This window comes from Aspergillus piperis, assembly GCF_003184755.1.
Source record: "Aspergillus piperis CBS 112811 unplaced genomic scaffold BO85scaffold_20, whole genome shotgun sequence".
Taxonomy (NCBI): domain Eukaryota; kingdom Fungi; phylum Ascomycota; class Eurotiomycetes; order Eurotiales; family Aspergillaceae; genus Aspergillus; species Aspergillus piperis.
The window spans coordinates 330,358-356,887 of record NW_020291610.1 but is presented as its reverse complement, the minus strand read 5'-3'; the positions used below and the strand labels follow the sequence as shown (position 1 = coordinate 356,887).

Here is a 26,530-nt window from a genome sequence, read left to right as displayed (position 1 = left end):
ATCTCCATCGCCAGCCTCGATTCGCTCAAGTAATTCGGATTCAGCGACTGCATCGCATCCAGACGCATATTTTCGGTCCGATATAGAATTGCCGTCTTCGCAGATTGCCTGACGCCCGCCTTACATTCGATTCTTGCTACTACGCTTAGCGTCTGCGGCGGCGCCGTCGCGTCTCCGCCATTGACACTTGCGCCTGCAGTCCCACGCTCTCTCCGCTGCTGAGCGCTCTTCATCCTTCTGAGTGCCATCGCCCTGGACGTCTCTGAGAATCACGACGTTGATGACAAGTTCCCCTCCTCATAATCGGATTGCCCGTGCCAACTAAGGCCTTCCGCTCACCCCGCCATTTACCCGACCGACTAAGTACTTCTCTCGTCTCTCGCCCAATCGCCGTTATTCTTCCTTCCCTCCTAGTGGACGACCCTAGGCCATCGTACACGCGACTTCACTCGCCCCTTAGAACGTCTTTGCTCTTTACCGACCGTTGGTTTTATCGCCTGTGATGAGTCCTCAAGGAATTACCCGCAAGAGACCTGCGCCTGGCACATCCCCGATCGTCCATCCTCAGCTGGGCCCATTATCCAATTACCCTCAGAACCCCGGAAACCAACTCTCCAACGACCAGTTTCTGCAATGGGGTCAGACCTCCTCGAACGTGTCCAGTCCCTCCTTCCCTGATTCCAACCCCTACAGCGCTGCTGCCTACACATCCAGCCCGGACGTGCCTGCGGCCAATGTTACTGCTGCTGCTCCGGGGCAGCTTGCGCGTCGTCAAACCCCAACTCAACTGGTGAATCGCGGTCGAGGATATGAACAGACTCCACCGTTCTCCGATCATAGTACTGGGACGGGAGAAAATGGGGGATGGGGGGAGAGTCTGGAGGACCTATACAAGCGCGCGATGGTTGCGAAGAGGGAGGCGCAGGCCAAGCGGAAGCAGATCCCTCCATTTGTGCAAAAGCTGAGCAGGTAGGTCGACCGACTGACAGGAACGAATGAACGAATACTAACTGCAGTGTAGTTTTCTGGACGAGTCGAAGAACACTGAACTTATCCGATGGTCTGATGATGGAAACTCTTTCATCGTGATGGATGAAGATGAGTTTGCGAAGACCCTCATTCCGGAGCTGTTCAAACACAACAACTACGCCTCTTTCGTTCGCCAGCTAAACATGTACGGCTTTCATAAGAAGGTTGGGCTGTCGGACAATTCGATGCGTGCTAGCGAGCGGAAGAACAAGAGCCCGAGCGAATACGCCAACCCCTACTTCAAGCGCGGGCATCCTGACCTGCTATGGTTGATTCAGAAGCCCAAGAACACGGCGGGCCAGGGTAGTAAGTCTGGGAAAGCAAATGTGCGTGTGAAGACCGAGGAAGCGGAGGACCAGGACCACGACGACTACGGGGATGATGGCATTGGATCTCGAGATGATCGTGCGCGCAACCGCCAATTGTCCCTCATCACGAACAATGTCATGCCCAAAGACCAACTGGCAGGCGTGTATCGAGAATTGCAAGCTATTCGGCAGCAACAACAGATCATTTCCAACACCATTAGCAAACTACGGCGCGAACACGAGCAACTGTACGCGCAGGCGGCCAACTTCCAGGAGCAGCATACGCGGCACGAGAACTCGATAAATGCTATCCTCACTTTCCTAGCAACTGTCTACAACCGCAGTCTGCAAGGACAGGAGGGACCGCAGAATCTGGCGAACTCGTTCGCGGGAGCTATTTCCCAAGATCAAGGTAACGTCGTCGACATGGGGGACGATTATACGCTGAGCACCCTGGGTGCGTCCAATCTGAATAGCCCTGGTGGACAACGATCAATGAAGAAGCAACCCCTCTTGCTGAAAGCACCCCCGGGGGCTGACCGGCAGAGCCGTGCGACAACATTGTCCCCTGCTGCCACCGCCTATGACCGCCCACAACCGCGTGGCCATGGCCGGCAGCCGAGTGCGTCGCAACCCGGCCATGTCGAGGAGGTGTTTGACACAAGCCCGCAGCAAAAGGAGACGGCGGTGCCAGCGAATCAACAGTTCCCACAACGGGACATTATGTCGGTAATTCAGAACTCCAATGCACGCAACGGCATGCCAACGACGTTCGCCGACTTCCCTAATGTGCTGTCATCCCTCGAAACATCCGGAGGAAACTCGCCACTCACCCCTAACCAGCGTGCAGATATGCTCCGTCTCATGGCCAACGAGAGCAATTCCAGCGGCACCAGCCTACCGGCGTCTCAAAATAACGCGCTGATGACCCCGACGCCACCGCCGATGCCACACAACTACTCGGGGCGGCTGGCCAATACCCGCGCGGAGATCGACAACCTGGTGAAGATGCAAGCGGAGCAAGACCGTTCCGTGCAGAACCTGACCAACCTGCTTCAACCCTTGAGCCCTACGGGCACCATCCCTGGCATTGGCACTGATGGCAGCGTCCCCCCTCCCCCACTAAATCTTGATGAGATCTTCACCAACGACTACTTCACGGACATTGGAGACCTCGAACATAATAAAAACAGCTTAGATTTCGGCGACTCGTCGCACTCGGTGCCGGTCACAACATCAGCCGACCCAACGGCGACGACCGGTCCCGAGGACGGCGTGATCAAGGATGCTACCGAGCTGTTCGATTTCGACCAGATCCCAGCAGAGGGTGATATCTTCAGCGGAGCCAACCCGCAGTCGACGGCCGGGTACTACAACGGATATGACGGCAGCGGTTATGGAACCAACGCAATGAGCTCGGGAGTCGGCGCGGATGCGCAAATCCCCATCAACCACGAGACAAATCGCATCGAGGCACTTCCAGACAGCGAGAGCACCAGCCCGGCCAACACGGTGGATGATGGCTTGCAGTATGGCGGGTCCGAAACTAACGATTCTCAGGGAGGTAAGGGCAATGGCGGCGGCGCGAAGCGGCGCAAGAAGGCTTGATTTTTTTTATTATTTTCATTCTGCTTGATGACATTACTAACGGGGCTGTGTGTCTGCGGAAGGCAATATCAAGAGCCAACCTTGGAACTGCGAATACGAATAAAAGCTTAAACTTTACATACCTTGTCTTGCTGCCTTTTTTTCTTTAATCGAGCTGATCTGATAATCAGGTATATCGCTGCATATATTCCCCATACCCTTGACCTTCTTCTCCCCTACCCACCTACCCCTTCTTCCCCTTGAACTCGTCAATCCCTTGATGTCTCTTTCCCCTCTTCTCCTGCCTGATTTCAAACAACAGATCAAGACATCACATCACAGTTCGGTTGACTGACTGACTGATTGATTGAATGAATGATTGAAGAAATTCATGCTTCTCTTCATTGACTGACGGCCTCACAAAAGACGAAAAAAGCAATCATACATACATACCCTTATCAAACACACTATTCCCCTTCCCAACTCCCCTTCGCCTAATTCATCTGGTTTCATTTATCTTATACATCCTCTTCCCCTCCCGTACACGAAAGAATGCTTCTACACATACCACGATTCTAATGATAGCGGCGCACGTTGTTTGTTCATAGTATGAATTAAATAAAATGACATTAGGTTCTTCTCTCTTGCTCCTTCTTGCTTCGCTTTTTCCCGCTGGTTAGGGTTGAATCTCGTTGTGTCCTGTCTACACATTGCTGGCTTGTTATTGACGGTAGTTGTGGATTAATGAGTTGTATTGACGTTTATCCTCTCGGTCCATTCCGATATACCATGTAGAAGTAGTATAGGATATAGTATAGTATGTATGCTACACATCAATTGATCAATATCAACGAGAGAAAAAGTCACTTCCTCCCCTTCTCCCACTCCAAATTTCCCACCCTCCCTCTCTTCCTATCCCTCTCACGATCCCGTTCCATCATCCCCCTCTTCTTCCTCCCAGACCCGGACCCGGACGCAACAATATCTTTCTCCTTCTCCCGCGGATCAATCACCATCAAGCTATCCACGTCGTCCGGATGCTCCTTCTTCCATTTCAGATCCTTGCCCAGCGTATCTTTCCCGAAGCGGAGCTGGTGCGTTAACCAGCCTTGGTCTGTGTCGTCGCCTAATTGGTGGTCTTCATTGCCTTCGGCGGCATCAGTGCCGGTTGCGTTGTTGTCAGACCAGGATTTGCATGATTGGCAGTTCACGATGAAGTGGAGGTCGCAGAGTTGGGATTCCTCGTCTTCGTCGTCTTCTTCCTTTTCTTTCTGGGGTTTGGGTTGGGACTGTTTGCTGGTCGTAGTGGTGGTGGTGGTAGGGGCAGAGTCGGCGTTTTCGAGTTTCGCTTTGAACGCATTGAACATCTTCAATGCGGCGTTGTCGCTGGTGCTAGAGAAGCCCGTTATCCCGTTGCTGGCGCTGGTACTTGCTGAGGATCCTGGTGGTGGGCGTCTGCGGCCACGGATGGCTGTTTGAGGGATCATGGCTTCCAAGGCGGTTTTCTTGCGTCCTGTATCTGATTCCGTGGTTACGGTGCGGCGCATGGAGGCTTTTAGGGACTCAATCTCGGCGTTGGTTCGCTCGAGCTTAGACTTCTGTGCTGGCTGTTCTTCCGGGGTAGGAGAGCGCTCAGGAGACTCTGGATCGCGCAGAGGAAGTTGCGTCGCTGGGTCGGGACTCTTGGGTCGGTCGATGGGTGGAGGGGTGGGCGATGCGCGCTTGCGCGGTGGTGGTGAGGGTGACGCCTTCCTTGCCTTGGGCTTCTTCTCTGCTGGCGCATCCCCGTTCCCAGCTGTAGTATCCGTCACCAGCGCAGCATTATATTTCGGTTTCGCCGGCCTGACAGGCATCTCCTCACCCTCTTCACCTTCATCATCACCAAAGCTGAGCAGCGTCTTCCCTCCCTTCGCCTTTCCCTTCTTCTTCGCCTGCGCTGCCTTCTTCCCACCCTTCACTTCAGCAGTCGCAGTCGCAGAACTTCTCGCCGTCAAATCCCTCTTCACAATCTTCCCCTCCAACGGCCCCAACTCTCCCACCTCACACCCGGTAACCCTAATGGGATAAACCGGCCTCTCGGTCCCCTCGACCACCTCCCCCTCCGCAATCTTCAACACATTATAGACACTATCTCCCTCGATCCTCCCAAACAACGTACACTGCCCATTCAACTCTCGACTCGCATCTCCCAATGTAATGAAGAATTGACTCCCGTAGCTCCCGTCCTCGGCTTTCGCCATCCCAACCAATCCACGCCGGTTGAATCGTAACCGGCTGTGCAGTTCATCGCGCAGGACTACCTTCTCGTTCGGATCGCGCGCTGTCGGGTCGTATTCGAATTCGGGTTCCTCGTAGATGCTTGTTCCGCCTGAGCCGGTACCGGTTGGGTCGCCGCCTTGGAGAATGAAGTTGGGGATGATCCGGTGGAAGATTGTCCCTGTGTAGTAGTTGTCTTGGATGTGTTGGAGGAAGTTGCGGCATGTTAGGGGCGTTTGAGAGGCGAAGAGCGCGATGTGTAAGGGTCCCAGGGTTGTGTGCAGGGTTGCGGAGGCGGTGGCGGTGGGTTCGGTGTTGTAGTGTGTCGACATTTTGGTTTAGGAGCGCACGGAGGCGTGCGGGCGTGAGGGTGTGAGGGTGGTAGTTGTTTGGTGGTAGATATAAGTGGCAGCTGGAGCTGCGCGAATGGAGAGGTCCGTGTAGGTAGGTGGATAGGTGGTAGTTGTTGAATTGATAGGGTTAATTCAATTCATTAAATTCAAGTAGGACGTGACGACCCGAAGTAGGGTCCGTGGTGCGAGGGAGCGCGTGCGGAGGTGAAGTCGGAGATGAAGTTGAAGCAGTTGGAAATTTGCGTGGGTCACGCACGTCATGTCGCGCCGGCGCGGCGGGAGTATTAATAGCGTAGCTCCCCTCCGCTTGATCTACTCTACAACAAACCCCCTACTTTCAACCACTGCTGCTGCTGACTCTCAGCATAACTGACTATATTAATCTACTATCACTATATCACTACGGAGCTACATCCCTGAAAAATCACAACCCATAAACATCCTCGAAACACTTGGCCGTATCAGGACAACTAACACCAGTCAGCAAACACATCACCCCAAGCATTGACGAAGATGAACTCGACTTACTATACAGCCTCCCTCCCAAAAATAACATGCCACAATGACCCCATCACCTGCTCAATCTCCTCATCCTTCAACTTCGTCTCCATCACCCACTGCTGATACCTCATATACTCCTCCCTGGGCCGCTTGTGCACCTGCTCCCTCGACACCGCAAACTGTCCACAATACGGCGTCGCAATCTTCTCCGGCACATTAGTGCTATTGAAGACCGTCTTCAAGATGACCGGATACTCCTGTTCAATCGTTGTGACTTGCGCACTAGTCTCGTTGGCATCGAAAACCGGTCGGATCACGTTCCCGCACTCGTCATTTGAACTGGAACCAGAACTACTGGTAGTAGTACAGCGGAGGTTAGCGAACCCGTTCTTCTGCACAAATTCGCGTCGGAGAAAAGTAACGGCTGCCACGTTCCCGTAGTCGCGGAACTCGGTGTGACCTGGTTTGCGGTGGTTGTGCAGGAACACAATCGTCGCGGGCAGATGGTGGTAGTGGTCGATGATGTATTGGAGATAGACGGTGCTGGCTTTGCCTTTGTTCTTAGGGATGCTGAGGGGGTGGCGCCGGTCGTCGCGCGTGTAGATTGCGTGGCGCCAGCTGGAATTGTCAGTGGTGATACAAGAAGGTATGGGTGAAGTGTACGGGGGTGAGCGCTCACTCAGGCAATTCATTGATGAGCCAGTCAGGTCTTTCAAACTTGAGTCGCCCGACAACAATGACGCCGTCAACCGGTGTTTGCGTCGTGTCCAGCATATTGTCAATGGCCCATTGAGGGGATGCAGTATCCTTCTGGTACGAAGGGAGGAGGTCCGTTATCGAAGGACGCTTCTTCCTACCGACTGATGAGGAGGGCGTGACTGAAGGCGTGAGCGAGATGTCTGCAATATCCGGCTGTATAAACTGCGTAGGTTTGCTAGATTGATATTCATCCTCCAGAGGATTTATTTCGGGGATAACCTCCTGCTGTTGCTGGACTGCGCTCACTTGCGATCCGACCCAGAGCACAGTGAGGACCAACAGAGCGGCCATCGTTAAACGGATAAGGACCTGCATGGTCGTGTAGATGCTGGGCCTGTAAGGCTGGCTGCGGGTGTCGCGTTCGCGGGCTGGAGAGCGCACCGTAGTCCCTCATGGAGAACAATTGTAGATGTGTCTGGAGTGGTAGTCGTAAGGAGAGACGAGTGTCTCGTCATCGAAGAAACTTTGCGATTGTATCCAGAACAGCCGAGGTCATGATGTAACGGCTTAGGTGTCGCGATGGCGGGCCTCCCCGTGGTGGAACCAAGAAGTGCATCCATCCATGGTTCAGGGTGTTCGTCGCATCCAGGCCTCGACCCAATTTTTGATGCGATCTACTTTGAAGATGTGGTTACCGGAAATGAACCGGTTCAGCTATTGACAAAGATTCCGAGGTGGAAGAGGAATTAGCTACGAGGAATATTTGGTGCGGCGCAGAATATTGGAAAGACGGCAGCGTCAACTTGGTAGAATATCATAACGACTGTAGTGCTAATGTAGGCTCATTACAACTCGGACCAGGATCCCGATACGAAGCCAGCTATTGGTGGAAAAGTAGCATAAGACTGGAAATCACGATGCTCCAGCCATCATAAAATCATCACTCATCCAAACTCATCAAGATTACATGCTCACTGCTTTTAGTCTCTCCTAAGAGGTCTTGTCTTCCTCGTCGGCAGCTGCGTTCTGTGCAACTGCGCCTTTCTTGGTAATGCGGAATCCTCCCACGAGAAGGAGGAGCGCCTCTGCACCAAGAATGACCGCCAAAGTTACCATTGCACCGATAACACCCGCTACCGGCCGGGAGATACCACTGCTTGACTTCTGCTGAGGCGTAGAAGTAGAGGTAGTGTTAGAGCTGGTCGAGTAAGACGCACATTGACCATCAGTGTTACCACATGCCTGGCACCACTGCGACTGCGATGTGACGGCAATCTTCGTGCTCAGACGCTCAAAGTCGGACCAGGGAATGGTGGCACTTGACCGGCCGTAAAGTGGGTACTCAGTAGGGCTATCGTTCTTTGACTCATTGAGTGTCCCGTTATGGAAGACGAATCGCACACTGATGTCGGAAGTGGAAGGAAATTCACTTGAAGTTGAGTTCGTCACCAGTTCCCATGCCATAGAGGAAGCATAGTCAGGAATCCCAGTGAAGTTGACATCCGCAGCAGGGAGTTGTGCCAGACCAAAGTAGGAGAGGAATGTGCCGTAGGAGCCGAACTGAATATTTAGCTTGGTTTTTCCCTTGGATGTAATCGTCTTGTTCAAGCCCTGGAGAACGTCACCTGCCAGCATGGCACCTGCTACGGCACGGACGGGCTCAGACGAGTTGTAAGCTAGGTTGTATTGTTCAATGTTAGCCAGCAGGAAGGCCTGGTGGAGCTGCTCTGCTGTTGGGACATTGGTGGTATTGTGAATGGAACCGACATTGAGATAGTCAAAAATGGTGTAGGCATTCTTGAAGCTCATTGCAGATTCGGAGAAGGTACTGTTCAATAGCGACGAAAGCGAACGATAAAAATCGGTGGTAGAATTAAGAAGTGAATTATACAATGACGAGCTGTAGTAGTTGTTGCTGCTGACTTCCGCATTCTGGCAATTGGTCGCACTCTGCAGCCAGGTGGTATCCTCGCTGTTTGATCCCGAGTCGGTCATGGACAAGGGAATAAGCTGGTACCCATCCAGGGGAGAGTCGACGACTGTTCCATCAGCCAAGGTCTCGTTGGCTGACGCGCCGACAGGCGGATAGACTCCTTGCAAAAATCCCGTGGCAGAATTCTGCAGCACATCGTCAGACGGGGTAGAGGCACTGATCTGGCTCAGCTTGACGATGTCTTCACTGATATTCTGGATCTGCAGAGAGGAGTCCGAATCGATGTAGCGGCTCCGCCAGTAGGTACCAGTGGTATAGACCTCACGGTAACCCAGATCGGTCAATTCCGTGTCCTTCAGCACCTTAGCCGTGCGGTCTCCGTGCCGAGCAAAGATGTAAGCACCTAGCACCTTCTCAGCAGACGCTGGAAGGGCCAGAGACATGGCCATCAAGGCCAGACAGAGACCAGAAGATTGCGAAGAAGTGCGCATGATGAGCCAAGCGTGGTGTTGCTGGGAGGAGAAGTGAGGGGAAGTAGCAGACTATCTATAAAGGGCGTAAAGACATGCATGCATGGGGGGTTGCAGAAGAACCCCCGCGGAGAAGGTTCTTATCATGATGACTCGTCCACGTCGGGGTCCGCGAGAGTGTTTCCCGGAAAGGCAGGATTGGAGAGGGAAAGAAGGACCGACAGGGTTGAGCCAGTCTAGACCCGGAGGCAGATGGAGGCACTCCGTGGACGAATCGTTGGGCTGGTTGGCTTGGATAGCCCGCCTTGGCTGTAGCCGGTCTCTTGGCTGTCACGGAGAGTCAACAAAAGAGACATTAAAGGTAATTAAGTTTAATAAGTGAAATCAAGCATACCCTAGATAAGCGATAGTGTATGTCAAGATGGGTACCGAGATAGAAAGTCAATGGATATCTGAGAGGTGTTGTTGGGGACTCATTCTTTCCCCAGACCCTAAGCTGTTCTCAAATGCCGAGGAGAAGCAAACCAGGGCTCTTCCCCACTTTTGACTTTTCGGAGTCCCTGCAGTATAGGGCGGAGATGTTGACCAATGATTTCAACGCTTGCAAAATACCGAAGATTCCGGGTGGCATCACATGACTACCGTGGTAGGATAATACTCTGCCACTTAGTATCACGCATATTTTAATTCACATGTCTTTCCTGGCCCTAAAACCTGAGTGAGATTGGCCTACGGCTTAAGCTCTGAATTCTTTAGTCAACAAGACATATCTATCATACCGTCCGAACCTGCTCTTATTTCACTCTTCTCTGATCTATGTTCCCTATCCTCATTAACACTCATTTTCTTTGCCAGATTGCAGACACCGAAGATCTATATCAAAGTGAATACTAATTATTGTGGTGTGTTTGATACTATCTCTTCTGCTGGCATATTTTACTGGGCGAGGACCGACACATCAGATGCAACAAGGTGGGAAGATAACTGTTACAGCAGAATCACGGATGGAATCACCTACGCATCTGATGCACAAGGGTACTCCCGGGTGCAACCGCGGGAGTAGATCTGCTTGAGGATACGGTAATCAATCCCAAAACATTAATCTTTAGTTAGCATCCAGGTAGATCATGCTTCTCCGCTACCCTGTGGCACCTGAAGCATTCCTTCTATATGCGCCAAATTGCGAGTTGCGCAGCTCTCCATACCATGGACTATTGCATTGCTATCGACCTGGTCACTGCGACTATAGCGTGTGCCGAGCACCAGGATCTATACAATCGGAACCTATGGAGGTATGCTTCAACACCTTTAGCCGTCCCGACAAACTTGAAATCTTCATCCTGATTTTGCGTTATATCTGCTTCTCATCACCTTGGGGGATCTCCTACGGGAAAATAACTACTCTGGATATTGGCGATCTCTTTTACTACCCCACAGCGTGGGATATTATCCTATGGGAAGCTCGGAAAATAGCCCGGAAAAGCATCCGGATACCCTACTCCTTTTCCGACAACGGAATTATTTATACGCGATCTATATTCTTCCTTCTCGAAGAATTGTAACCTCAAAATAGATGATAGTTATATCATTACTACCTCCGCATAGTTGCTCAAACATACACTTCCTACCGTTCGCACTCTCATTTATTGTGGCCTTATACTCTTTCCAACAAGTCACGTACTATAAAACATCGGGTTTTTAAAAATGGCATTAGGTCGCACTTTTAAGCTCAACACGGGCTACGACATGCCTGCCGTTGGCCTAGGAACGTGGGTGCGTCAATTACCTCGACGCAAAACATGTCCGCTTTATATCTGACCATCAAATAGCAATCGAAAAAAGATGAAGTCCGCGACGCCGTCATCGCAGCCCTGGAATGCGGCTACCGGCACATCGACGCGGCAGCAGTGTACGGCAACGAACAGGAAGTGGGTGATGGGATCAGACAGTCTGGGGTTCCGCGGAAGGACATTTTCGTAAGCAATGCCTCAAACCGAATCAGAGTACATGATACGTCGCTAACATGTATATGTAGCTTACCAGCAAGCTATGGAACACCCACCACCACCCTGAGAACGTCGAAGAGGCTGTGGATAAATCGCTCGCTGATTTGCAGACCGATTATCTTGATCTGTATCTTGTATGTTGTCGATGCGTCCACTAGCTGTTGAAGGGATGCTGAGAAATGTTAGATCCACTGGCCTGTCGCTTTCAGATACTCAACAAACACTATTCAGCCCGTTAATGAACAAACGGGTCTGATTGATGTCGTGGATGTTCCGATCAAGGATACATGGGCTGCTATGGAGAAGCTAGTCGAGAAGGGGAAAGTTCGCTCGATCGGAGTGAGCAACTTTACTCGCGAGAAGATTGAGGAGTTGTTGGAAACGTGAGTGTCTTTGATACTATGTCTGTATCAAAGCTGACGGTAGACATAGATCGAAGATAACCCCCGCAGTCAACCAGATCGAGGCCCATCCATTCCTTCAACAGAAGGATCTGCTGGAGTGGTCGACGCAGAAGGTAAGATACTCCACATCTTTGACACAATGACTATCATCCTAAGTTGACAATGTACAGGGCATCGTGATAGCAGGCTACTCACCGCTAGGCAACAACATCTATAACATCCCCCGGTATGCACCCCATATACATCTCCCCACCCCCTATAAATCACCGACTGATTAACATGAAATCAGCGCCGTCGACGACCCTCTCGTCATCGAAACAGCCAAGAAACTAAACAAAACCCCCGCACAAGTCCTAATCAGCTGGGCCGTGCAGCGCGGAACAGTCGTGCTTCCCAAGTCCGTGACTCCAGAGAGAATCGAGAGTAACTTCCAAGGTAATCCCCCTGTTTGCCCTCATGTACATAGTTCTTCTATATGCTGATATGCACAAATCAGATTTCATCCTCCCCGACGACGCATTCTCGACTATCCAGTCACTGGAGCGACATCAGAGAATGAATTTCCCGGCTAGAATCGGAGTGGATATCTTCTCGGAGGTAGGTGAGGAGAGTGTGAGGAAGAGTGCGCTTGCTTGGGCGGAGGAGCAGAGGGTGTTGAAGGCGAAGGCTTAGTTCTAGAAATCGGACATCAGAGTTCAATCCACGGTGATTGGTCGTATGTGTGGTTCTGCTGACTTGTTGCGGACGGATGTACATAACAAGGTAACTTGGAGATACTTTGATTAGAGATATGATTACCTCTTTTCAACTTAATAAGCAGTAGTGAGCCTATCACCAAGGATCAAACTATGTTCTCGGCTCGTTACATCAAGTAAACACAGTCAAAATTCTCTATTTATCTACTATCTATAATCAATCATCCAAAATCTGCACCTTAATCGCCCCCGAACGAGGGTTACTAGCCGTATCAAACGCCTGCAAACCCTCCTCCAACTTATACCGATGCGACACCAGCGGCTTGAGATCAATCATACCCGCAGCGACCAGAGCAATCGACTTGGGGTAGATATCATGGTACCGGTACTGGAACTTGAGGTTGATTTCCTTGGCGGACATGTGCATGAACGGGATATTCTGGAAGTCTTTTCCGACTCCGATCACGAACACGGTGCCTCCGAAGCGGGTTGCCTGTATCAAATCAGTCAGTCAGTCATCAACCCTCATCGATACGGTGCTTTCTCCAAGTAGAGGGTGGAGGAGAGGAGCCATACATAGATACCCGCATGCACACTACTCTCCACACCCGTACACTCCATCACAAGCTTCGCTTCCTGTCCCAGCTCAGAGATAATCCGTTGACCAAGATCCGCCGAGCTCTCGCCCTTCTCTACCTTGATCGGTCGGACGCGGGGAACCAGCTCCTTTGCTTTCGCGAGACGGTTCTCATCAAGGTCAGTGATGACGATGGGCTCAGCGCCAGCAGCGTTGGCGGCGAGTAGAGTGACCAGACCGATGGGTCCTGCTCCGCAGATAACGAGTGGATCGGCGAGTCGTAATCCAGAGCGATCTATACCCGCCAGCGCGACGGTCAGTGGCTCGAGGAGAGAACCCTCTTCGAAGGAAACGTGGTCGGGGATCTTGTGGAGCCAGGCCTCAGGGTGGGCATGGTATCTGCGAAGGGTACCATGGTGCGGGGGTGTGGAGAAGAAGACCACGTCCGGACAGGCGTGGTAGAGACCCGTTCGGCAGAAGTCGCAGGTGGGTTTGGAGCAGGGGACGCCGCATTCAAGGGCGACGCGGTCACCTGGAGGTTGAACTGGTTAGAGAGTGGCCGTATGTAGGGTAGTTATGGATTTACCAGGCTTGAAGCGTGTAACAGCCTCGCCGACTTGCAGTACCACGCCGGCACTCTCGTGCCCCAAACCGTTGTCGCCCGTCACGATCATGGGCCCGATATGGCCATGTTTCCAGAAGTGCACATCAGAGCCACAGATTCCAGTCGCGCGAACGTGCACTAGGCACTCGGTTGGTGCGATCTTGGGGATTTCGCATTCCACTAGCCGCAGGTCGTTGGCTGGGCTGGTGTGAATGGCGTAGTTGGTGGGCTTTTGTTGGAGAATTTCCATTGTGTTAGATGTGCGCAACGTTGTAGGAGAAGAATTCTCCTTGAAAGGGTTGGGGAAGTGCCATATTTATGTGATTTATCTCTCCTTTGGATCTCATTTTTGCCATACTTCAAAAATTAGACGGCGATATTCCCGAGACGCGGGGGAATCGATGGACAACTGGACAAATGTGGGGTAGTGGTGGGGAAGGGCTCTCGGGGATATTTCCAGCCTGTGGCACCGTTGATTCGTTCGGCGATAGCTCCGGGCCAATCGCCGCCCAAACTGTATGCAATGCGAGACGATGTTTGATCTATAAGACTAGACCAAAGCAGTGCATGGATGCATAGACCAAGAATTTCTCTCATTAATCATTATCATGGATACCAATATGCCGACACCGCAGCTATCGGTAAACCGTGCGTTGGTCCTGCACCCGGGCGGCACTTTCACCTACTCTGAGCGCGAGATTCCGACTATAGAATCCGATCGGGATGTTCTTGTCCGCGTGGTAGCCACCGGTCTCTGTGGCTCAGATGTACGTGAATGGCTTTTCTCATTTATAATAGATATAATTTTCTGACACCGTCTTCACGCAGATCCATTACTGGCAGCATGGAAAGCTCGGTCGATACGAAGTCACCCAGCCCCTTGTTCTCGGCCACGAGTCCTCCGGCGTGATCGTGGCCACCGGCAGCAATGTCGATGGACTGAAAGTCAACGACCGTGTAGCCCTGGAGCCTGGAATCTCCTGCAACGTCTGCTCGTACTGTCGCAGTGGCAGATACAATCTCTGCACGTCCATGCAGTTTGCTGCCACACCCCCTGTCAACGGTACCCTGTGCACCTATTATCGGGTTCCCGCTCAATGCTGCTATAAACTGCCTGACACCGTCTCCTTTCGTGATGGTGCGCTGGTCGAACCCTTGAGTGTCGCCGTACATTCCTGTCGTTTGGGAGGCGACATGCAAAATCGCAGTGTGGTGGTGTTTGGTGCTGGACCGGTCGGATTACTTTGCTGTGCCGTGGCTGCTGCGTTCGGAGCTAGTACGGTGGTAGCTGTTGATGTTGTGGAGGAGAGACTAGAATGTGCGCCTCGTTATGGCGCAACGCATACTTATGGGATGCAGACAGCCCAGACTGAGGGGGGTAGTAGTAATGAAGCGCAAATTCGTGCTCTCACGGGTGTACCTGAGGGCGTTGATGTTGTTCTTGATGCCTCAGGGGCAGAAGCCTGTCTGGCATGCGGGATTGGTATCCTCGCATCTGGAGGTACCTTTGTGCAGGTTGGACTAGGAAAGCCCACTGTGGCCTTCCCGGTGGGAATGGTCTGCGATAAGGAGATCGCCTTCAAGGGGAGTTTTCGGTATGGGCCGGGCGACTATAAGTTGGCTATTGGACTGCTGAGTTCTGGGCGCGTCCGGGTTGATGGCTTGGTGACGCATGTGTTTGACTTTGAGAAGGCGGAAGAGGCGTTCAAGAATGTTGTGGCACGGAAAGGGATCAAGAGTGTTATATATGGACCATCGGTTGATAGCCATATGCGGATAGCATGATATGCGTAACGGATTGTGCTTAGTGTGGTTCCAGGTCGATTGAGGTAGAGAAGGGAAGTGACGAAAGGACGTAGGGAACGGAGGCTGAAACTAAGAAATGTATACATTTAAAGTCAGTTCCGCGATATACAAAATGAAGTTAGAGATTCTCCGTCAGATTGCTGTAGATCGTGTCATAATCAACATCACCAAATCCAAGCGACGACAGATAACCCCGACCCTCACGATACGTCTCTCTCAGGTAAGAAAGAAACAGCTTCAGGGAGCCCGGGAGTGCCTTGAAATGATTCTCAAGGGCAATTGGTGAAACCGAAATCCCGTCCATGAAAGCAGTTTGGAAAAGTTTCGCTTTTCTCTCGTGAATAATATCCTTGATCTCGTCCTGCGATAAAGTGTAGTCGTAGATTATATCCGTCTCGCACACTCCAAGGACGAACAAGAGCAGAGAGATAAAGACACCTGTTTGGTCCTTTCCAAGCTCACAGTGCACTAGCACAGGACACGAGGGATTATCTCTGATATACTCGATTATAGCTCTGAAACACTTCACCGAGTTATTGACGGTATGGATGTATAAGCGAGCGACTGAATCCGCTGGTGATTTAGATATTCCCTCGAAATAGGTCTGGACGGTTTCGGGATCAGGGTCCGCGACGGCGGGCAAAGACACAACAGCTCCATCAAGCAGCACCTCTGGCCTTTTGTGCTCCACTGTGCTTCTGAGATCAAAAATGATTTTGATCCCTAGTTGTGATTGCAGTATACGAGCCCCGGGATGCCCAATAGAATCCAAGTTGGCCGAGCGATATATCACGTCTTTGCGCATGCACCGGTGGGGTGAGACTCGATAACCTCCCACGTTCCGCAAATTCCATAGCCCAAGATCTTGATATGATTTCGACATTTCGTCAGTTCAGTGAAGGTATGTACGAGTAAAGGAATTTCTAGGAAGAGAGGGAGCGAGTGAGAATGTGTGTGTGTTTGGTCAAAAGGCTTCCCGCATGTAAGGCATGGACGTGATTACTGGTGGGTGGAATGTTTCATGTAATAAAGCTGCTGTGTACCCATGAGGTAGGCATGAGTAGGTTCTCCTTCTGAAATGAACCGTACGATAGATTGAGGCGTGTTACGATTAAGGGTGATATACAGGGCAGGTCGGAAAATATTCCAGTGACATCGGGTTCTATTGGGCCTCGCATGCAAGGATCCATTATAGAACGAGTAAGCTACCCGTTACGTCAAGGCGTTGCAGACCGATGTGCAAAGATGTGTTACGGAACAGGTTTGTTGCCTATCGTGTCAAGGAAAGCAGGAAGTTTAAAGTCCCTCGAGGGTTGTCGAGTCTGTACACGCGGTCTTGCGCTATCAGGACGGATTGCATGACCATGGTTTAGTGTCAAACTCAACTTTATCCCGCCCAAAATTGGACAAGCTGTACTTCTACTTCATGCTGCCCAGAATTTGACAAGTTGTACTTGTATTTCATTCTGACCCTGTTCATTATCCCTATAGCTCCATGAGACATAATGGCCTTTACGGTTGATCGCAGCAAGTTTGACGCTGTCCTCGCGGAGCTCGTCGAAAATGTTAAGGAACATTTTGCCTCGAAAGGAGCATCTCATGAAGTGATCACTTACGTCGAGAAGGTAGGAAAATGACCCATTCTCCCAGAAACGCACTTGCAACTCATCATTATAACATGAAAGTAGTGCTTCTATGAGAATTCAACGAACGGCAAAATGATCCGCGGGCTCTCTGTCCCCCAAACGGGCCTGTCGACCTTGAACCGCCCTATAGCCGAGCAAGAGTTTCACGACCTCTGTATACTCGGGTGGCTTGTTGAGACACTTCAGGCATATTTGTTGATGCATGATGATATCATGGATAACTCATCAACTCGCAGGGGCAAGCCGTGCTGGTATCGACGCGCATCAGTCGGGATGAAGGCAGTAAACGACGGTGATATACTCAAGTCATCAATTTTCTTCCTTCTAAAGCTACATTTCCCAAAACACCCAGCATATTTAAAGATGATGGAAACTTTTCACGAAGTTGCGTTTATGAGTGAGATCGGCCAAGAATGTGACGGTATCGCTTCCGACGCACGGAGAATTGAGGAATGGACCATGGCAGAGTATGAGAATCTATGCAACTTGAAGGCAGGACATTATACCTTTTACTTATCAGTTCTTCTCGCTTTGCAATATCTTCAACTCGATACGCCCCTCAATGTCCAACAAATCCGGGACGTGCTTATCCCGCTGGGCGGCTTTTACCAATCCCAAAATGACTATCTTGACATCTTTGGTGACCACCGTCTGACCGGGAAGATTGGCACCGACATACAGGAGAATAAGTGCTCCTGGGTTATTATCCAGGCATTGCGGATGTGTTCTACCGAACAGCGGCATATCCTGCTTGGGAATTACGGTCAGCCAAGTCGAGATTCGGCGATGAAATGCCAGCGGATCTTCGAACTTCTGCCTCTGAGAGAGGAGTATAGGTCAAAGGAAGTCCGTGTCTTGGGCAGGCTGGAAGTTAGTATATGCAACTTGGATGAGAGCGAGGGCTTGAGAAAAGGCATTTTTGACATTCTTTTTCACTGTGTTCGTGGAGTGACAAGGAAGCAAGCACCCCATTGAAAAGCCACTGAGAATAGCGGAAACCGGGATGGGATTTACTAGAATGTTGGGACATATATCTCTCCGGTGCCCGGTTGACTAGACGAGATACTGTATCGTTTGCACTTGACTTTAATGCGCTGGCGATATATATCTTACATCTTGAATGTCAGCTTCGTGGACCATTCATTATATTATGATTTACTCTCTACTATTTCTCTTTGAGGTAAAATGAGACAAAAATTGCGAGTAATGGCTTTGCTTGACGGACACAAAGCCTACTCGGTGGATCGATTTTGTATACCCCTTACAGACATCCCTCCGCTACGTCACTTCAATCCCCGTACATGATTCAATCATGTTTCACTGCATCAGTTCCAGTGAACAGAGTGGATATGAGATGGTAAGTTGACTTGATAATGCTGGACACATCCCGTGACCAGTCGCACTGCTAAGATTCCTGGCTAGCATGCGCGTACCTCAAATCAGAAGTAGCATACCACCTATCGCAAGGTCTCCAGGTATCATGTCTCACAACATATCCAAATAACACCATTGGCCAGCACTAGTGTATTGCTAGCACTACTTTCTGTGTTCCATTGTTGCGTGTATGTCTGTCCTAGCGTGCAATAGCTTCTGGGCGAATGGTGATCGTTTGCGAAGGGTAGGTCCGTAGAAGTAGACGACATATACCGTGGCGACAAGGAATATGGATATGCAGACTATAGTTTGGATTAGTAATTTGCTGCAGCAGGACCAAAAGTTACTTACATAGGATTGTCGACGCATATTCCAGATGATAGTCTCCACCAATATCTAAAGGATTTGTCAGTACACTATACACAGGCAAACACATCTAGATTGAGGGTTGCCATACTCTCAAAAAAGGGCGTCGCAGGTACAGTCAACACACCAGCCAAAAAGTCTCTAGCCCACCCATTACCTCCCGTAGCAGAGGCGGAGTAGGGGCCATAAGCACAAATCATGTAGTCGATGGTGGCCATGAAAATGCTAAAGTTGGCAATTCCGACCAAAGCTGAAAAGAACATGCTGCCAATCCAATGTGTCTGCGGAAGACTTGTCCATGCAAAGCCAATAAGTCCAATGGGAAGACACGGGGCAGTGTAAAGAAGCCACCAGAGTCGAGATTCGTATTGGGCCCTCTCGTCGTTGGGCTTGCTGCGACGTTCGTGGATGTTGCGTTTGATCACTGGGATGACCATGATCCAGGTGATAATGTAGCCTATCATGATGGGAAGGAAGGAGAGGCCAACAGCAACGGTACTGAAGTTCCATTGTGCGTATACGAGCCCGAAGGATTGAATGAATATGAAGATCAGAGCGTCAGTAAAGCCACTTAGCAGGGAGAGACACAGCACGATGGGCTCAGTGAGCAGCATGTGGAATGGTCGAAGCCAGGTCCCAACAATCTCCTTCCCTGAAAAGCGATCCTTGAGAGGTATCAATTCAGTCGGGCCGTACACATTCTCCCCTTTTTCTCGCCGCCGCTTGGCGATTCTGTCAATCAAGACCGAAGTTCTTGTTTCTGGAACGAGAATTAAATGAGCCAGCTGGACGAAGCCACCGAAGAAAAGCTGGATCCAAATGTTCCATCGCCACGGGAGGTATGCTTCCACGAAACCCCCAACCACAGGGCCAAGTACTGATCCACCAACAGACGAAAACACCACGCATGCTACTGCGTACTGCTGGTCATCAGGCTCCCATAGATCTGCTATCATTCCCAACGTCACGGAACCGCCGGCTGTACAGATGCCACCAAGGGCCCGGCCAACCATGATGGTAGCAAAGTTAGGAGCAATACCGACTGGTATTTGCCATATGTTGACCAGGAACAGGCTCAGTTGCAGGATAGGTTTCCGACCCATCTCTTCACTCCAGGGTGCCCAGAGCTCACACCCGAAGGCATATAATATGAGAAAGATCATTGCACCGCAGCGAGCCGCCTGCTTGCTCACGTTGAATTCTTCGGAGATTCCGGATATGGCGTTGGAGTAAAGACTGGTATTAAAGTTCATGGATGTCTGCACGAGGAATATGACGATGATTACTGTCCATTTCTTATAAGATGGGAACGAAAACCCAAGTTCTGAGTAGCAATCGGCTTCGGTGAGGGTCTTTGGGCGTGATGCGGATTCGATCTCGTCACACGTAGGCTGCTGAGAGGCAGCCTTTCGGTGGCAACCAGTTGAGGGAGCTGACATGTCTGTGAAGGGTAAATTTCATGAAATTAGCAATAGGGTGTCACTAAGGGAGACGAACTGTGAAGGAAATGAGAAGAAGAACCCCTTATTAGAGTATGTGGAGGAGGAAAAAAAAAGAACAGCACCATATACGAAGAAGGAAAGGTGCTTTATATTACCCCAGAACCCCAGAGATAGCCCCCGCATTGGCTGTCAATTCGGCATTCATGCCAATGGGTCATGATGGACACCCCCGGTTTCTTGCCTAGTCCCGGTCCAATGTTGTCCGAGAGGTAAGCCACCGTGATATCGCCATAATTGAGTTTAAAGGTTTTGAGTAGCAGTTATTTCCTGGTGGTTCGGGTTCGCGGACCTATATACAGATGACTACTATCTGGTACCGGCAGCACGAAGACCAAATGCTTGCTAATTCGGGCTCTGGGAAAATGGGTTGTTAGAGGTAACCAATATTGAATCCACATCTACACATCGAGTTGTATCCTCATTCGGATCAATTTGGTTCTCTGCAGCTCTCAAATTTTCCACGAGCTCATGTTTGGGGCCGATGACCGGGACGAGCCCTGACTGTGGGACTCGGCTCGCGGAGCTATCGCCGTGATAAACGACGGGGGTTTTCCCGATAGCATCCACTAGGCTTCGTCAGAGACTTGGGCCCCCCTCCATGGAGAACAGTGAATATCCTGAGCAAGTCCAAGCGATGAGTTATGGGATTATGTTGGGGTTGTGGCGACCTTACTGCCGTGATGCCGGACTGTTTTGGTTCTAAAGAACCACATCTGAAGCGTAGTATCGAGCTCGAAGATGTTAGCCTGTAGCTCTAAGGCAAAAGATGATCAGTCAGAAACCATAAATAAATAATCAAGTCTATTTATACTCTGTCTGAGTAAATAAGGCTCTGTCTAAATATACAACATCCCACCATTAGCGCATATCACATCTCCCGTCACCCATCGGGACCTCTCTTCAGCCAAGAACGACACGATGTCCCCGATATCTTGCACGGTTCCACATCGCTGCCCAGCCGGGACCTTCTTGTTCTGCTCCTCCATCCGCTTCAAATGCACTTCTCCAGCTGCCTGATACATATCTGTATCAACAGGGCCGGGATTGACCGCATTCACGGTTACTCCGTATTTATGACCAAGTTCTGTTGCCCACACCCGTGTGAGACCCTCCACTGCTGCTTTACTGGCTGCATACACAGACTGGGTGGCATAACCGCCCCTAGAAGATATAGACGACAAATTGATAATCCGACCGCCGCGGGGTATGTATGGAAGTATAGCTTGTGTCATGAAGACCACCGCTCGCACGTTGACGTCCATCAGGTGCATGTAGCTTTCCATGGTCACTTCTTCCAGCGGCCGGTTGTCACCCGCGCCAGCGTTGTTCACAAGGATATCAATTCGGTCTGTCTGGAAAGCATCAAGTGCTGCTTGTATGATCACCTTCGGGGCATTTGGGTCGGTGATGTCGGCTTGAACTGCAACGGCTTCATGGTTGTCTTGCCGGAGCGATTCGATAAGCGCATTTGCGGCTTCGTGCGAAGATGGGGAGACGTAGTTGAATGCCACCTAGCCCGATTATGTCAAGATCATTTATTTTTATTGCGGACAGGTAAAATTTGCTGCTAATTACCTTTGCACCCTGTTCACTCAAACTGCGGACGATGCCGGCGCCGATTCCGCGCGCTCCGCCGGTGACAATCGCAACTTTTCCTTCGAGAGACATGATGGGTATTTTCAGATTGTGTGTGAATCGAGTACTGAAGACTGATGCAGCCGGGTCTTCCCAGCGGTTTCATTGTTTAAATGGCCTGCATGATCGTCCGAAATCTGCAATATGTCATTGGGTCCGAGCCGTGCAGAGAGCAACGGATCTATCGCCGTCGCGCATCGGGGCTATTTCCGGGTACCGATGAGTGGATGCCGGATCGGTAAACCGTTACCTTTTGCCACGTAGCTTCCTCTGCATGTCGTATAGACTGCCAATCTTGAACTTAATGCCTCATAGACAATACGTGTACTTTTCACGATAAGGACTCATATCGAATCCGCATTGAACAACGTTGTCGAGGTAGATGTCGGTATCCCCGGACTCTGCGGGGAGCCGTCTTGGCGTCGCCCGGGGAAATCTCCGTTCGCCACGATTGACTTCTTCACTCTTCCCTTGAACTACACCCGTGGAAATGGACATCTCTCAGTCTCGACGTATTCTTCGGAAGACCTTTGCTTGTGATGAATGCAAGCGACGCAAGATACGCTGCTCTGGCAACGAAAATTGCAACAACTGTCGTCGGGATGCCAAATCATGTCGTTACTCCTCACCATCCCAACGTCTTTCTACTCTGCAAAGGTTGGCCTATCAAATAGCTTCAAATTCGGTTGCCTCATCAATGCTGATTCATATAGACGTCTTCATGAGTTAGAGCGCTTGAGAGCTGACATGGAACGGGCATGGGCCATCTATCTTCCATCAGTTGATCTCCAGGATGCACTTCAAACCGTTCGCTCTCAACACGACTCTATCACCGCTATCCAGCAAGGCCCACAGAGACAGAAGCACCTCAGCGAGGTTACTCATGCAACGGAGCAGCCTCCTGCTAGTTTTGCAGAACCCAGCAACGCCGAAGACTACGAGTTCGACGAGTCCCAGGAGTTTGACAACTCTACCGACGGCATGGGCTTTTTGACGGTCGACCCGCACAAGGCCGGCTATACAGGGCCACAGTCTGGCATAGCAGCCCTCAAATTCCTCCAGTCACTTCCACTATATTTACCACTTACTAGCTTCAGCCCGTTGTCTTGCCTTGATGACGACATGGATGGTGGCACCATCTGCACTGCACAGCAGAGACGAGCAGATGTACTCCGCTATCTTGATGACTATTTTGCTATCTATCATCCCGCATATCCCATCTTGCATGAGGGAACCTTTCGTGCTAGGGTCTCAGGTAGCTCTTCGTCACAACAATCAATAAGCGAATGTCTAACCACGAGCAGGTGCCCTAGCAAAGCCACGCGATGGTTCTTGGCCCATCTTGTACAATATCGTACTCGCCATTGGTGCTTTCGTCGGAGATTCGCAAGGCACCAAAGTGGATATACCATTTTTCAAAGAAGCACGCAAGCATTTGTCAATGGATGTTCTTGAGAAAGGATCTCTCAGTTATGTGCAAGCGATAGTCCTCATGGCGAACTACATGCAGAAACGCAACAAGCCAAATGCTGCTTTTATCGTGATAGGTATAGGATGGAGTATGGCACTTGCCATAGGCTTGCACCGGGAATTTGGCATGCCTAGTACCTCCCCTTTCACGATGGAGATCCGCCGACGCGTCTGGTGGACACTCTTTATATTCGTCTCAGGCGTCCAGCTGACCCTTGGCCGACCAGCCGTCTCGCTTGTTGGGGTGAATGTTCATCTACCAGCTAATGTCGATGACCACGATCTTGCAGTAGACATGGATGAACTTCCTGAATGTGGCACCGGCCCAACTATCACGTCTTGCCTCATAGCGCAAGTGAATCTCGCAAAGATTGCCAATGTCGTTCAGGTAGAGCTGCTAACGCATCATTTACCTACTCAACAAAAAGCCGCGGATTTAGAGCAGCGTATTCACACATGGTACCATGAGCTACCGCCCCACTTTGGGCTCAGCGTTCCTCTAGAGCCACGCTTCGACATCCCGCGTCGAGTGCTTCTATGGCGTTCTTTCCACCTACGCATCGTTATCAACCGCCCTTTTCTCTTCCAAAGTATCGCAGCTAAATCCGAGTTGGCCACCCCTACAGGTCCAGTCGCCGCCTGTCTCACCGCGGCAGACGAGTGTGTTGCTTCCATCTGCAGCTTTCTCGAGTCAACGAGCAACCGCCGCCGCGGCCTGACGTGGTATGCAACCTGCTGGCTGCTAACGGCCAGCTTTGTCCAAGCGACGTGTTATATCTACGAGCCAGCACATAGCTTGGCGCAGACATGGAAATGTCAAATACAGCGTGCGGTGAACTGTTTGGGGAGTCTGGGTTCTTCCCATGATATGGCCCTGCGAGCTAGAGACGTGCTCCAAAATATACTTGGTATGACCCCACCACTTTCTACTCTCCTCAAGAAGATTAAGTACTCTTGCACACCGGTGAACGTGGCTGACATGCGGTAGAGCACGGTCATGGAATCGCCGTTCCTAGCGACATGGCTCCCTATGCTTCCAGCCAGCTACCGGGGTCTTTCCGGGCCCTCTGGTTCCCTACGAACGACCAACAAACGTTCAAACCTAATACATTAGGGCTAGATGATAACATGTCTGGATATGCCCCTGGCTCATTTAATGCCGAATTTCTCGACGCGGCGGGTGGATTGATGATTCAGAACTTCTTCGACAATTATTCTGAGGAGCGGGGACAGGGTGCTCCTGGCTCATCTATTCCTGGGTAGACCCTAATATATTCTTCGACTTGTCAATAACTCTTATCTACTGTATAGTGCAAGCTGCGTCAAAAGACTTCCATAGTAATTTGATGGCATCTCGACGATCACAGAGTGACAACAATTTTCTTAGCCGAGACGCCCTTCTTTAAGATGTCAACAGCTTCCTGGACCTTTTCCAGTCCCTTTCCAACCACGTCAGGGTCCGGCTTTGGTTGAAGGCGTCCGTTCTCCAGGGCTCCGAAGACAAAGTGCTTCCAATTACCCTCCGCGACATGTTTGTTTGAGTCGAATGTCAGGAAATTGGAACTAACTAAAGGATAGCATATCAGTACTAGCTCCATGTAGTGAAGATGAGCGAAAAATCATAGGGATGTTATAACAAGGAGCCTTACTGAAAATAGGAGCAAACGACTCCGTAGGTTCATCATAAGGTATAACACATATAGTCTTAACATCTGCGTTCAACTGGTCCAGAACCGCACGCACCATTCCAAGACTCGTAGGTTCAGAAATGGCATCGTAGACACCAATGAACTCAGTATTAGTGAGCGCATTGACAACATCGTCAACGACAGTAGGAGACTTGTAGTCAAAAACAGCAGTTGCACCAAGAGACTTTACCAACTCATGGTTATGGGCCGATGCAGTTGTGATCACTGTTAGACCTGCTGCTACTGCGAGTTGGATTGTTGTTGCGCCAACCGACGACGCGCCACCCCAGATAATAATGGATTTGCCTGTCGGTTTCACACCAGTAGGAGGGGGGATGGGTAGATCGAGGCTTTCTTTGAGGAATAGACCTGCTGCAGCAGTCGAGATAGCCTGCGGTAGGACAGAGGCTCCCTCAAAGGTGATTGAGTCTGGGATTCCTGCTACGGTGGTTTCCTTTACCAAGGTGTATAGCTGGAATCCTGAGTTGGCGGGAACCCCGGTTCCTAGACAGTGGCAATACCTATGACCAAAATTAGCAAGTCTCGCTACTAGACACTTTCAATGCGACTGGCCACAGTACTTACGCAACAACGCGCTGACCTTTGGTGAAGCGGACCACATCAGGGCCTACATCAACCACCACTCCAGCGACATCTGTGCCCAGAACAAATGGCCAGTTTTTCAGCCAAGGTGCGCCATATGTTCTATAGATGAATGATTAGATTGATTACATGCTGCGTGATAGCTGTTAAAGTTCATTCGTACTGAATTTTCCAATCAGCGGGATTCTAGCGAGAACAGAACATTAGCTGAGATCAATGAATTTGGTGGACTGATCGCACAATAGAAATAGCAGCATTCTTGACCACAATCTCTCCGGGTCCTGGTGTAGGATATGGGGCCTCTTGGACAGTGAACGGATGCTCAGTAGGAGCTGGAATCCAGGCAGCTCTGTTTTGTGTCATCTTGTGAGGGCTGGAGAGTAGATGATAGATTGTTGGGATAACTTTGGAAGGGGAGGCCGCTGATACAGACGAGAAATTCGCAAATCTTTTATGATCTCAACGTTGAAGCTTTCTTTTCTCTTATGTAGACGAAAGGAGAGTGCTTCCTGTCAGATTCCGCGGTCTGAGGGGCACCGGTGCTTACTCGGACTTAAATGGCTTGGATGAAATCTTCAGGCTTCCATCCATCCCGCAGATTACTCATATGAGCCAGTACTAATTAACTAGTTATTTAAACAACATCTGACTTAATATTGTTCCTATTAACTGATAGTAGTTGAAGCCTTCACCTGCATCTCTATAAATCAGACCAAGATAGAGTACCCACGCATACAACACGCTAGATACTATCATAGAGACTACCCTACTATTATACAAAGTTCCCCAAATTTAGTCTCTGGTAATAAATTGACGCTAATCACCTGCAACTCTCGCCATAGTATAGAATAATGTCATGATTGATAAGATTTGCGATCTGTTGGGCATCCCAGGGCTGGGAGAAATTCACGAGAATGAAGTGTCGAGGAGGCACTCTCCAGACTCTAAGAATAATTTCTACCCTGTCACTTATTTCCAGTACATAAAACCCAGCATAAAGTATCTGCGCAGTATTTAT

General features: G+C 50.4%; 13 protein-coding genes across 13 annotated transcripts; 5 read left to right on the top strand and 8 right to left on the bottom strand.

Annotated features, from left to right (window-relative positions):
* Nucleotides 1-502: 502 nt before the first annotated feature.
* On the top strand, nucleotides 503-2,945 carry BO85DRAFT_462382 (heat shock factor family protein; the record flags this gene model as incomplete). Its single annotated transcript, XM_025661844.1, has 2 exons — nucleotides 503-969; nucleotides 1,022-2,945. The coding sequence occupies 2 exons, from the start codon at nucleotides 503-505 to the stop codon at nucleotides 2,943-2,945; spliced, it is 2,391 nt and encodes a 796-aa protein (XP_025512103.1).
* Nucleotides 2,946-3,787: 842 nt separating this feature from the next.
* cwc27 (putative peptidyl-prolyl cis-trans isomerase) lies at nucleotides 3,788-5,755 on the bottom strand (the record flags this gene model as incomplete). Its single annotated transcript, XM_025658189.1, has 1 exon — nucleotides 3,788-5,755. The coding sequence occupies exon 1, from the start codon at nucleotides 5,510-5,512 to the stop codon at nucleotides 3,788-3,790; it is 1,725 nt and encodes a 574-aa protein (XP_025512102.1). The 5' UTR covers nucleotides 5,513-5,755.
* Nucleotides 5,756-5,871: 116 nt separating this feature from the next.
* Nucleotides 5,872-6,829, bottom strand: BO85DRAFT_452541 (DUF3431 domain-containing protein). The gene is made up of 3 exons (XM_025660843.1): nucleotides 6,714-6,829; nucleotides 6,062-6,652; nucleotides 5,872-6,003 (listed from the first exon to the last, which is right to left on the bottom strand). The coding sequence occupies exons 1-3, from the start codon at nucleotides 6,806-6,808 to the stop codon at nucleotides 5,958-5,960; spliced, it is 732 nt and encodes a 243-aa protein (XP_025512101.1). The 5' UTR covers nucleotides 6,809-6,829; the 3' UTR covers nucleotides 5,872-5,957.
* Nucleotides 6,830-7,524: 695 nt separating this feature from the next.
* BO85DRAFT_452539 (histidine acid phosphatase) lies at nucleotides 7,525-9,227 on the bottom strand. The gene has a single exon (XM_025660842.1). The coding sequence runs from the start codon at nucleotides 9,155-9,157 to the stop codon at nucleotides 7,724-7,726; it is 1,434 nt and encodes a 477-aa protein (XP_025512100.1). The 5' UTR covers nucleotides 9,158-9,227; the 3' UTR covers nucleotides 7,525-7,723.
* Nucleotides 9,228-10,660: 1,433 nt separating this feature from the next.
* Nucleotides 10,661-12,392, top strand: BO85DRAFT_140307 (aldo/keto reductase). The gene is made up of 8 exons (XM_025654069.1): nucleotides 10,661-10,909; nucleotides 10,966-11,112; nucleotides 11,172-11,276; nucleotides 11,329-11,525; nucleotides 11,575-11,659; nucleotides 11,717-11,772; nucleotides 11,836-11,981; nucleotides 12,043-12,392. Exons 1-8 carry the CDS (start codon nucleotides 10,841-10,843, stop codon nucleotides 12,216-12,218), a joined length of 981 nt encoding a protein of 326 aa, XP_025512099.1. The 5' UTR covers nucleotides 10,661-10,840; the 3' UTR covers nucleotides 12,219-12,392.
* Nucleotides 12,373-13,769, bottom strand: BO85DRAFT_480570 (NAD(P)-dependent alcohol dehydrogenase). Its single transcript, XM_025663016.1, has 3 exons — nucleotides 13,405-13,769; nucleotides 12,818-13,350; nucleotides 12,373-12,734 (listed from the first exon to the last, which is right to left on the bottom strand). The coding sequence occupies exons 1-3, from the start codon at nucleotides 13,670-13,672 to the stop codon at nucleotides 12,459-12,461; spliced, it is 1,077 nt and encodes a 358-aa protein (XP_025512098.1). The 5' UTR covers nucleotides 13,673-13,769; the 3' UTR covers nucleotides 12,373-12,458.
* Nucleotides 13,770-14,020: 251 nt separating this feature from the next.
* On the top strand, nucleotides 14,021-15,321 carry BO85DRAFT_452536 (NAD(P)-dependent alcohol dehydrogenase; the record flags this gene model as incomplete). The annotated part of the gene is made up of 2 exons (XM_025660841.1): nucleotides 14,021-14,189; nucleotides 14,251-15,321. Coding segments are annotated over exons 1-2 (1,111 nt in total), but the record flags the coding sequence as incomplete, so codon positions are not given.
* Nucleotides 15,322-15,346: 25 nt separating this feature from the next.
* BO85DRAFT_441646 (tyrosine-protein phosphatase) lies at nucleotides 15,347-16,111 on the bottom strand (the record flags this gene model as incomplete). The annotated part of the gene is made up of 1 exon (XM_025658813.1): nucleotides 15,347-16,111. The coding sequence occupies one exon, from the start codon at nucleotides 16,109-16,111 to the stop codon at nucleotides 15,347-15,349; it is 765 nt and encodes a 254-aa protein (XP_025512096.1).
* Nucleotides 16,112-16,733: 622 nt separating this feature from the next.
* Nucleotides 16,734-17,849, top strand: BO85DRAFT_462374 (FPP/GGPP synthase family protein; the record flags this gene model as incomplete). The annotated part of the gene is made up of 2 exons (XM_025661843.1): nucleotides 16,734-16,853; nucleotides 16,917-17,849. 2 exons carry the CDS (start codon nucleotides 16,734-16,736, stop codon nucleotides 17,847-17,849), a joined length of 1,053 nt encoding a protein of 350 aa, XP_025512095.1.
* Nucleotides 17,850-18,355: 506 nt separating this feature from the next.
* BO85DRAFT_502870 (MFS multidrug transporter) lies at nucleotides 18,356-20,053 on the bottom strand (the record flags this gene model as incomplete). Its single annotated transcript, XM_025664219.1, has 3 exons — nucleotides 18,356-18,550; nucleotides 18,600-18,644; nucleotides 18,706-20,053. The coding sequence occupies 3 exons, from the start codon at nucleotides 20,051-20,053 to the stop codon at nucleotides 18,411-18,413; spliced, it is 1,533 nt and encodes a 510-aa protein (XP_025512094.1). The 3' UTR covers nucleotides 18,356-18,410.
* Nucleotides 20,054-20,898: 845 nt separating this feature from the next.
* Nucleotides 20,899-21,805, bottom strand: BO85DRAFT_427985 (SDR family NAD(P)-dependent oxidoreductase). Its single transcript, XM_025658188.1, has 2 exons — nucleotides 21,692-21,805; nucleotides 20,899-21,627 (listed from the first exon to the last, which is right to left on the bottom strand). The coding sequence occupies exons 1-2, from the start codon at nucleotides 21,782-21,784 to the stop codon at nucleotides 20,953-20,955; spliced, it is 768 nt and encodes a 255-aa protein (XP_025512093.1). The 5' UTR covers nucleotides 21,785-21,805; the 3' UTR covers nucleotides 20,899-20,952.
* A 285-nt stretch (nucleotides 21,806-22,090) lies between these two features.
* BO85DRAFT_427981 (putative C6 transcription factor) lies at nucleotides 22,091-24,788 on the top strand. Its single transcript, XM_025658187.1, has 4 exons — nucleotides 22,091-22,408; nucleotides 22,465-23,006; nucleotides 23,056-24,129; nucleotides 24,210-24,788. Exons 1-4 carry the CDS (start codon nucleotides 22,242-22,244, stop codon nucleotides 24,482-24,484), a joined length of 2,058 nt encoding a protein of 685 aa, XP_025512092.1. The 5' UTR covers nucleotides 22,091-22,241; the 3' UTR covers nucleotides 24,485-24,788.
* BO85DRAFT_404359 (zinc-binding alcohol dehydrogenase family protein) lies at nucleotides 24,326-26,054 on the bottom strand. Its single transcript, XM_025657269.1, has 5 exons — nucleotides 25,753-26,054; nucleotides 25,676-25,698; nucleotides 25,495-25,614; nucleotides 24,871-25,430; nucleotides 24,326-24,788 (listed from the first exon to the last, which is right to left on the bottom strand). The coding sequence occupies exons 1-5, from the start codon at nucleotides 25,873-25,875 to the stop codon at nucleotides 24,583-24,585; spliced, it is 1,032 nt and encodes a 343-aa protein (XP_025512091.1). The 5' UTR covers nucleotides 25,876-26,054; the 3' UTR covers nucleotides 24,326-24,582.
* Nucleotides 26,055-26,530: the final 476 nt, after the last annotated feature.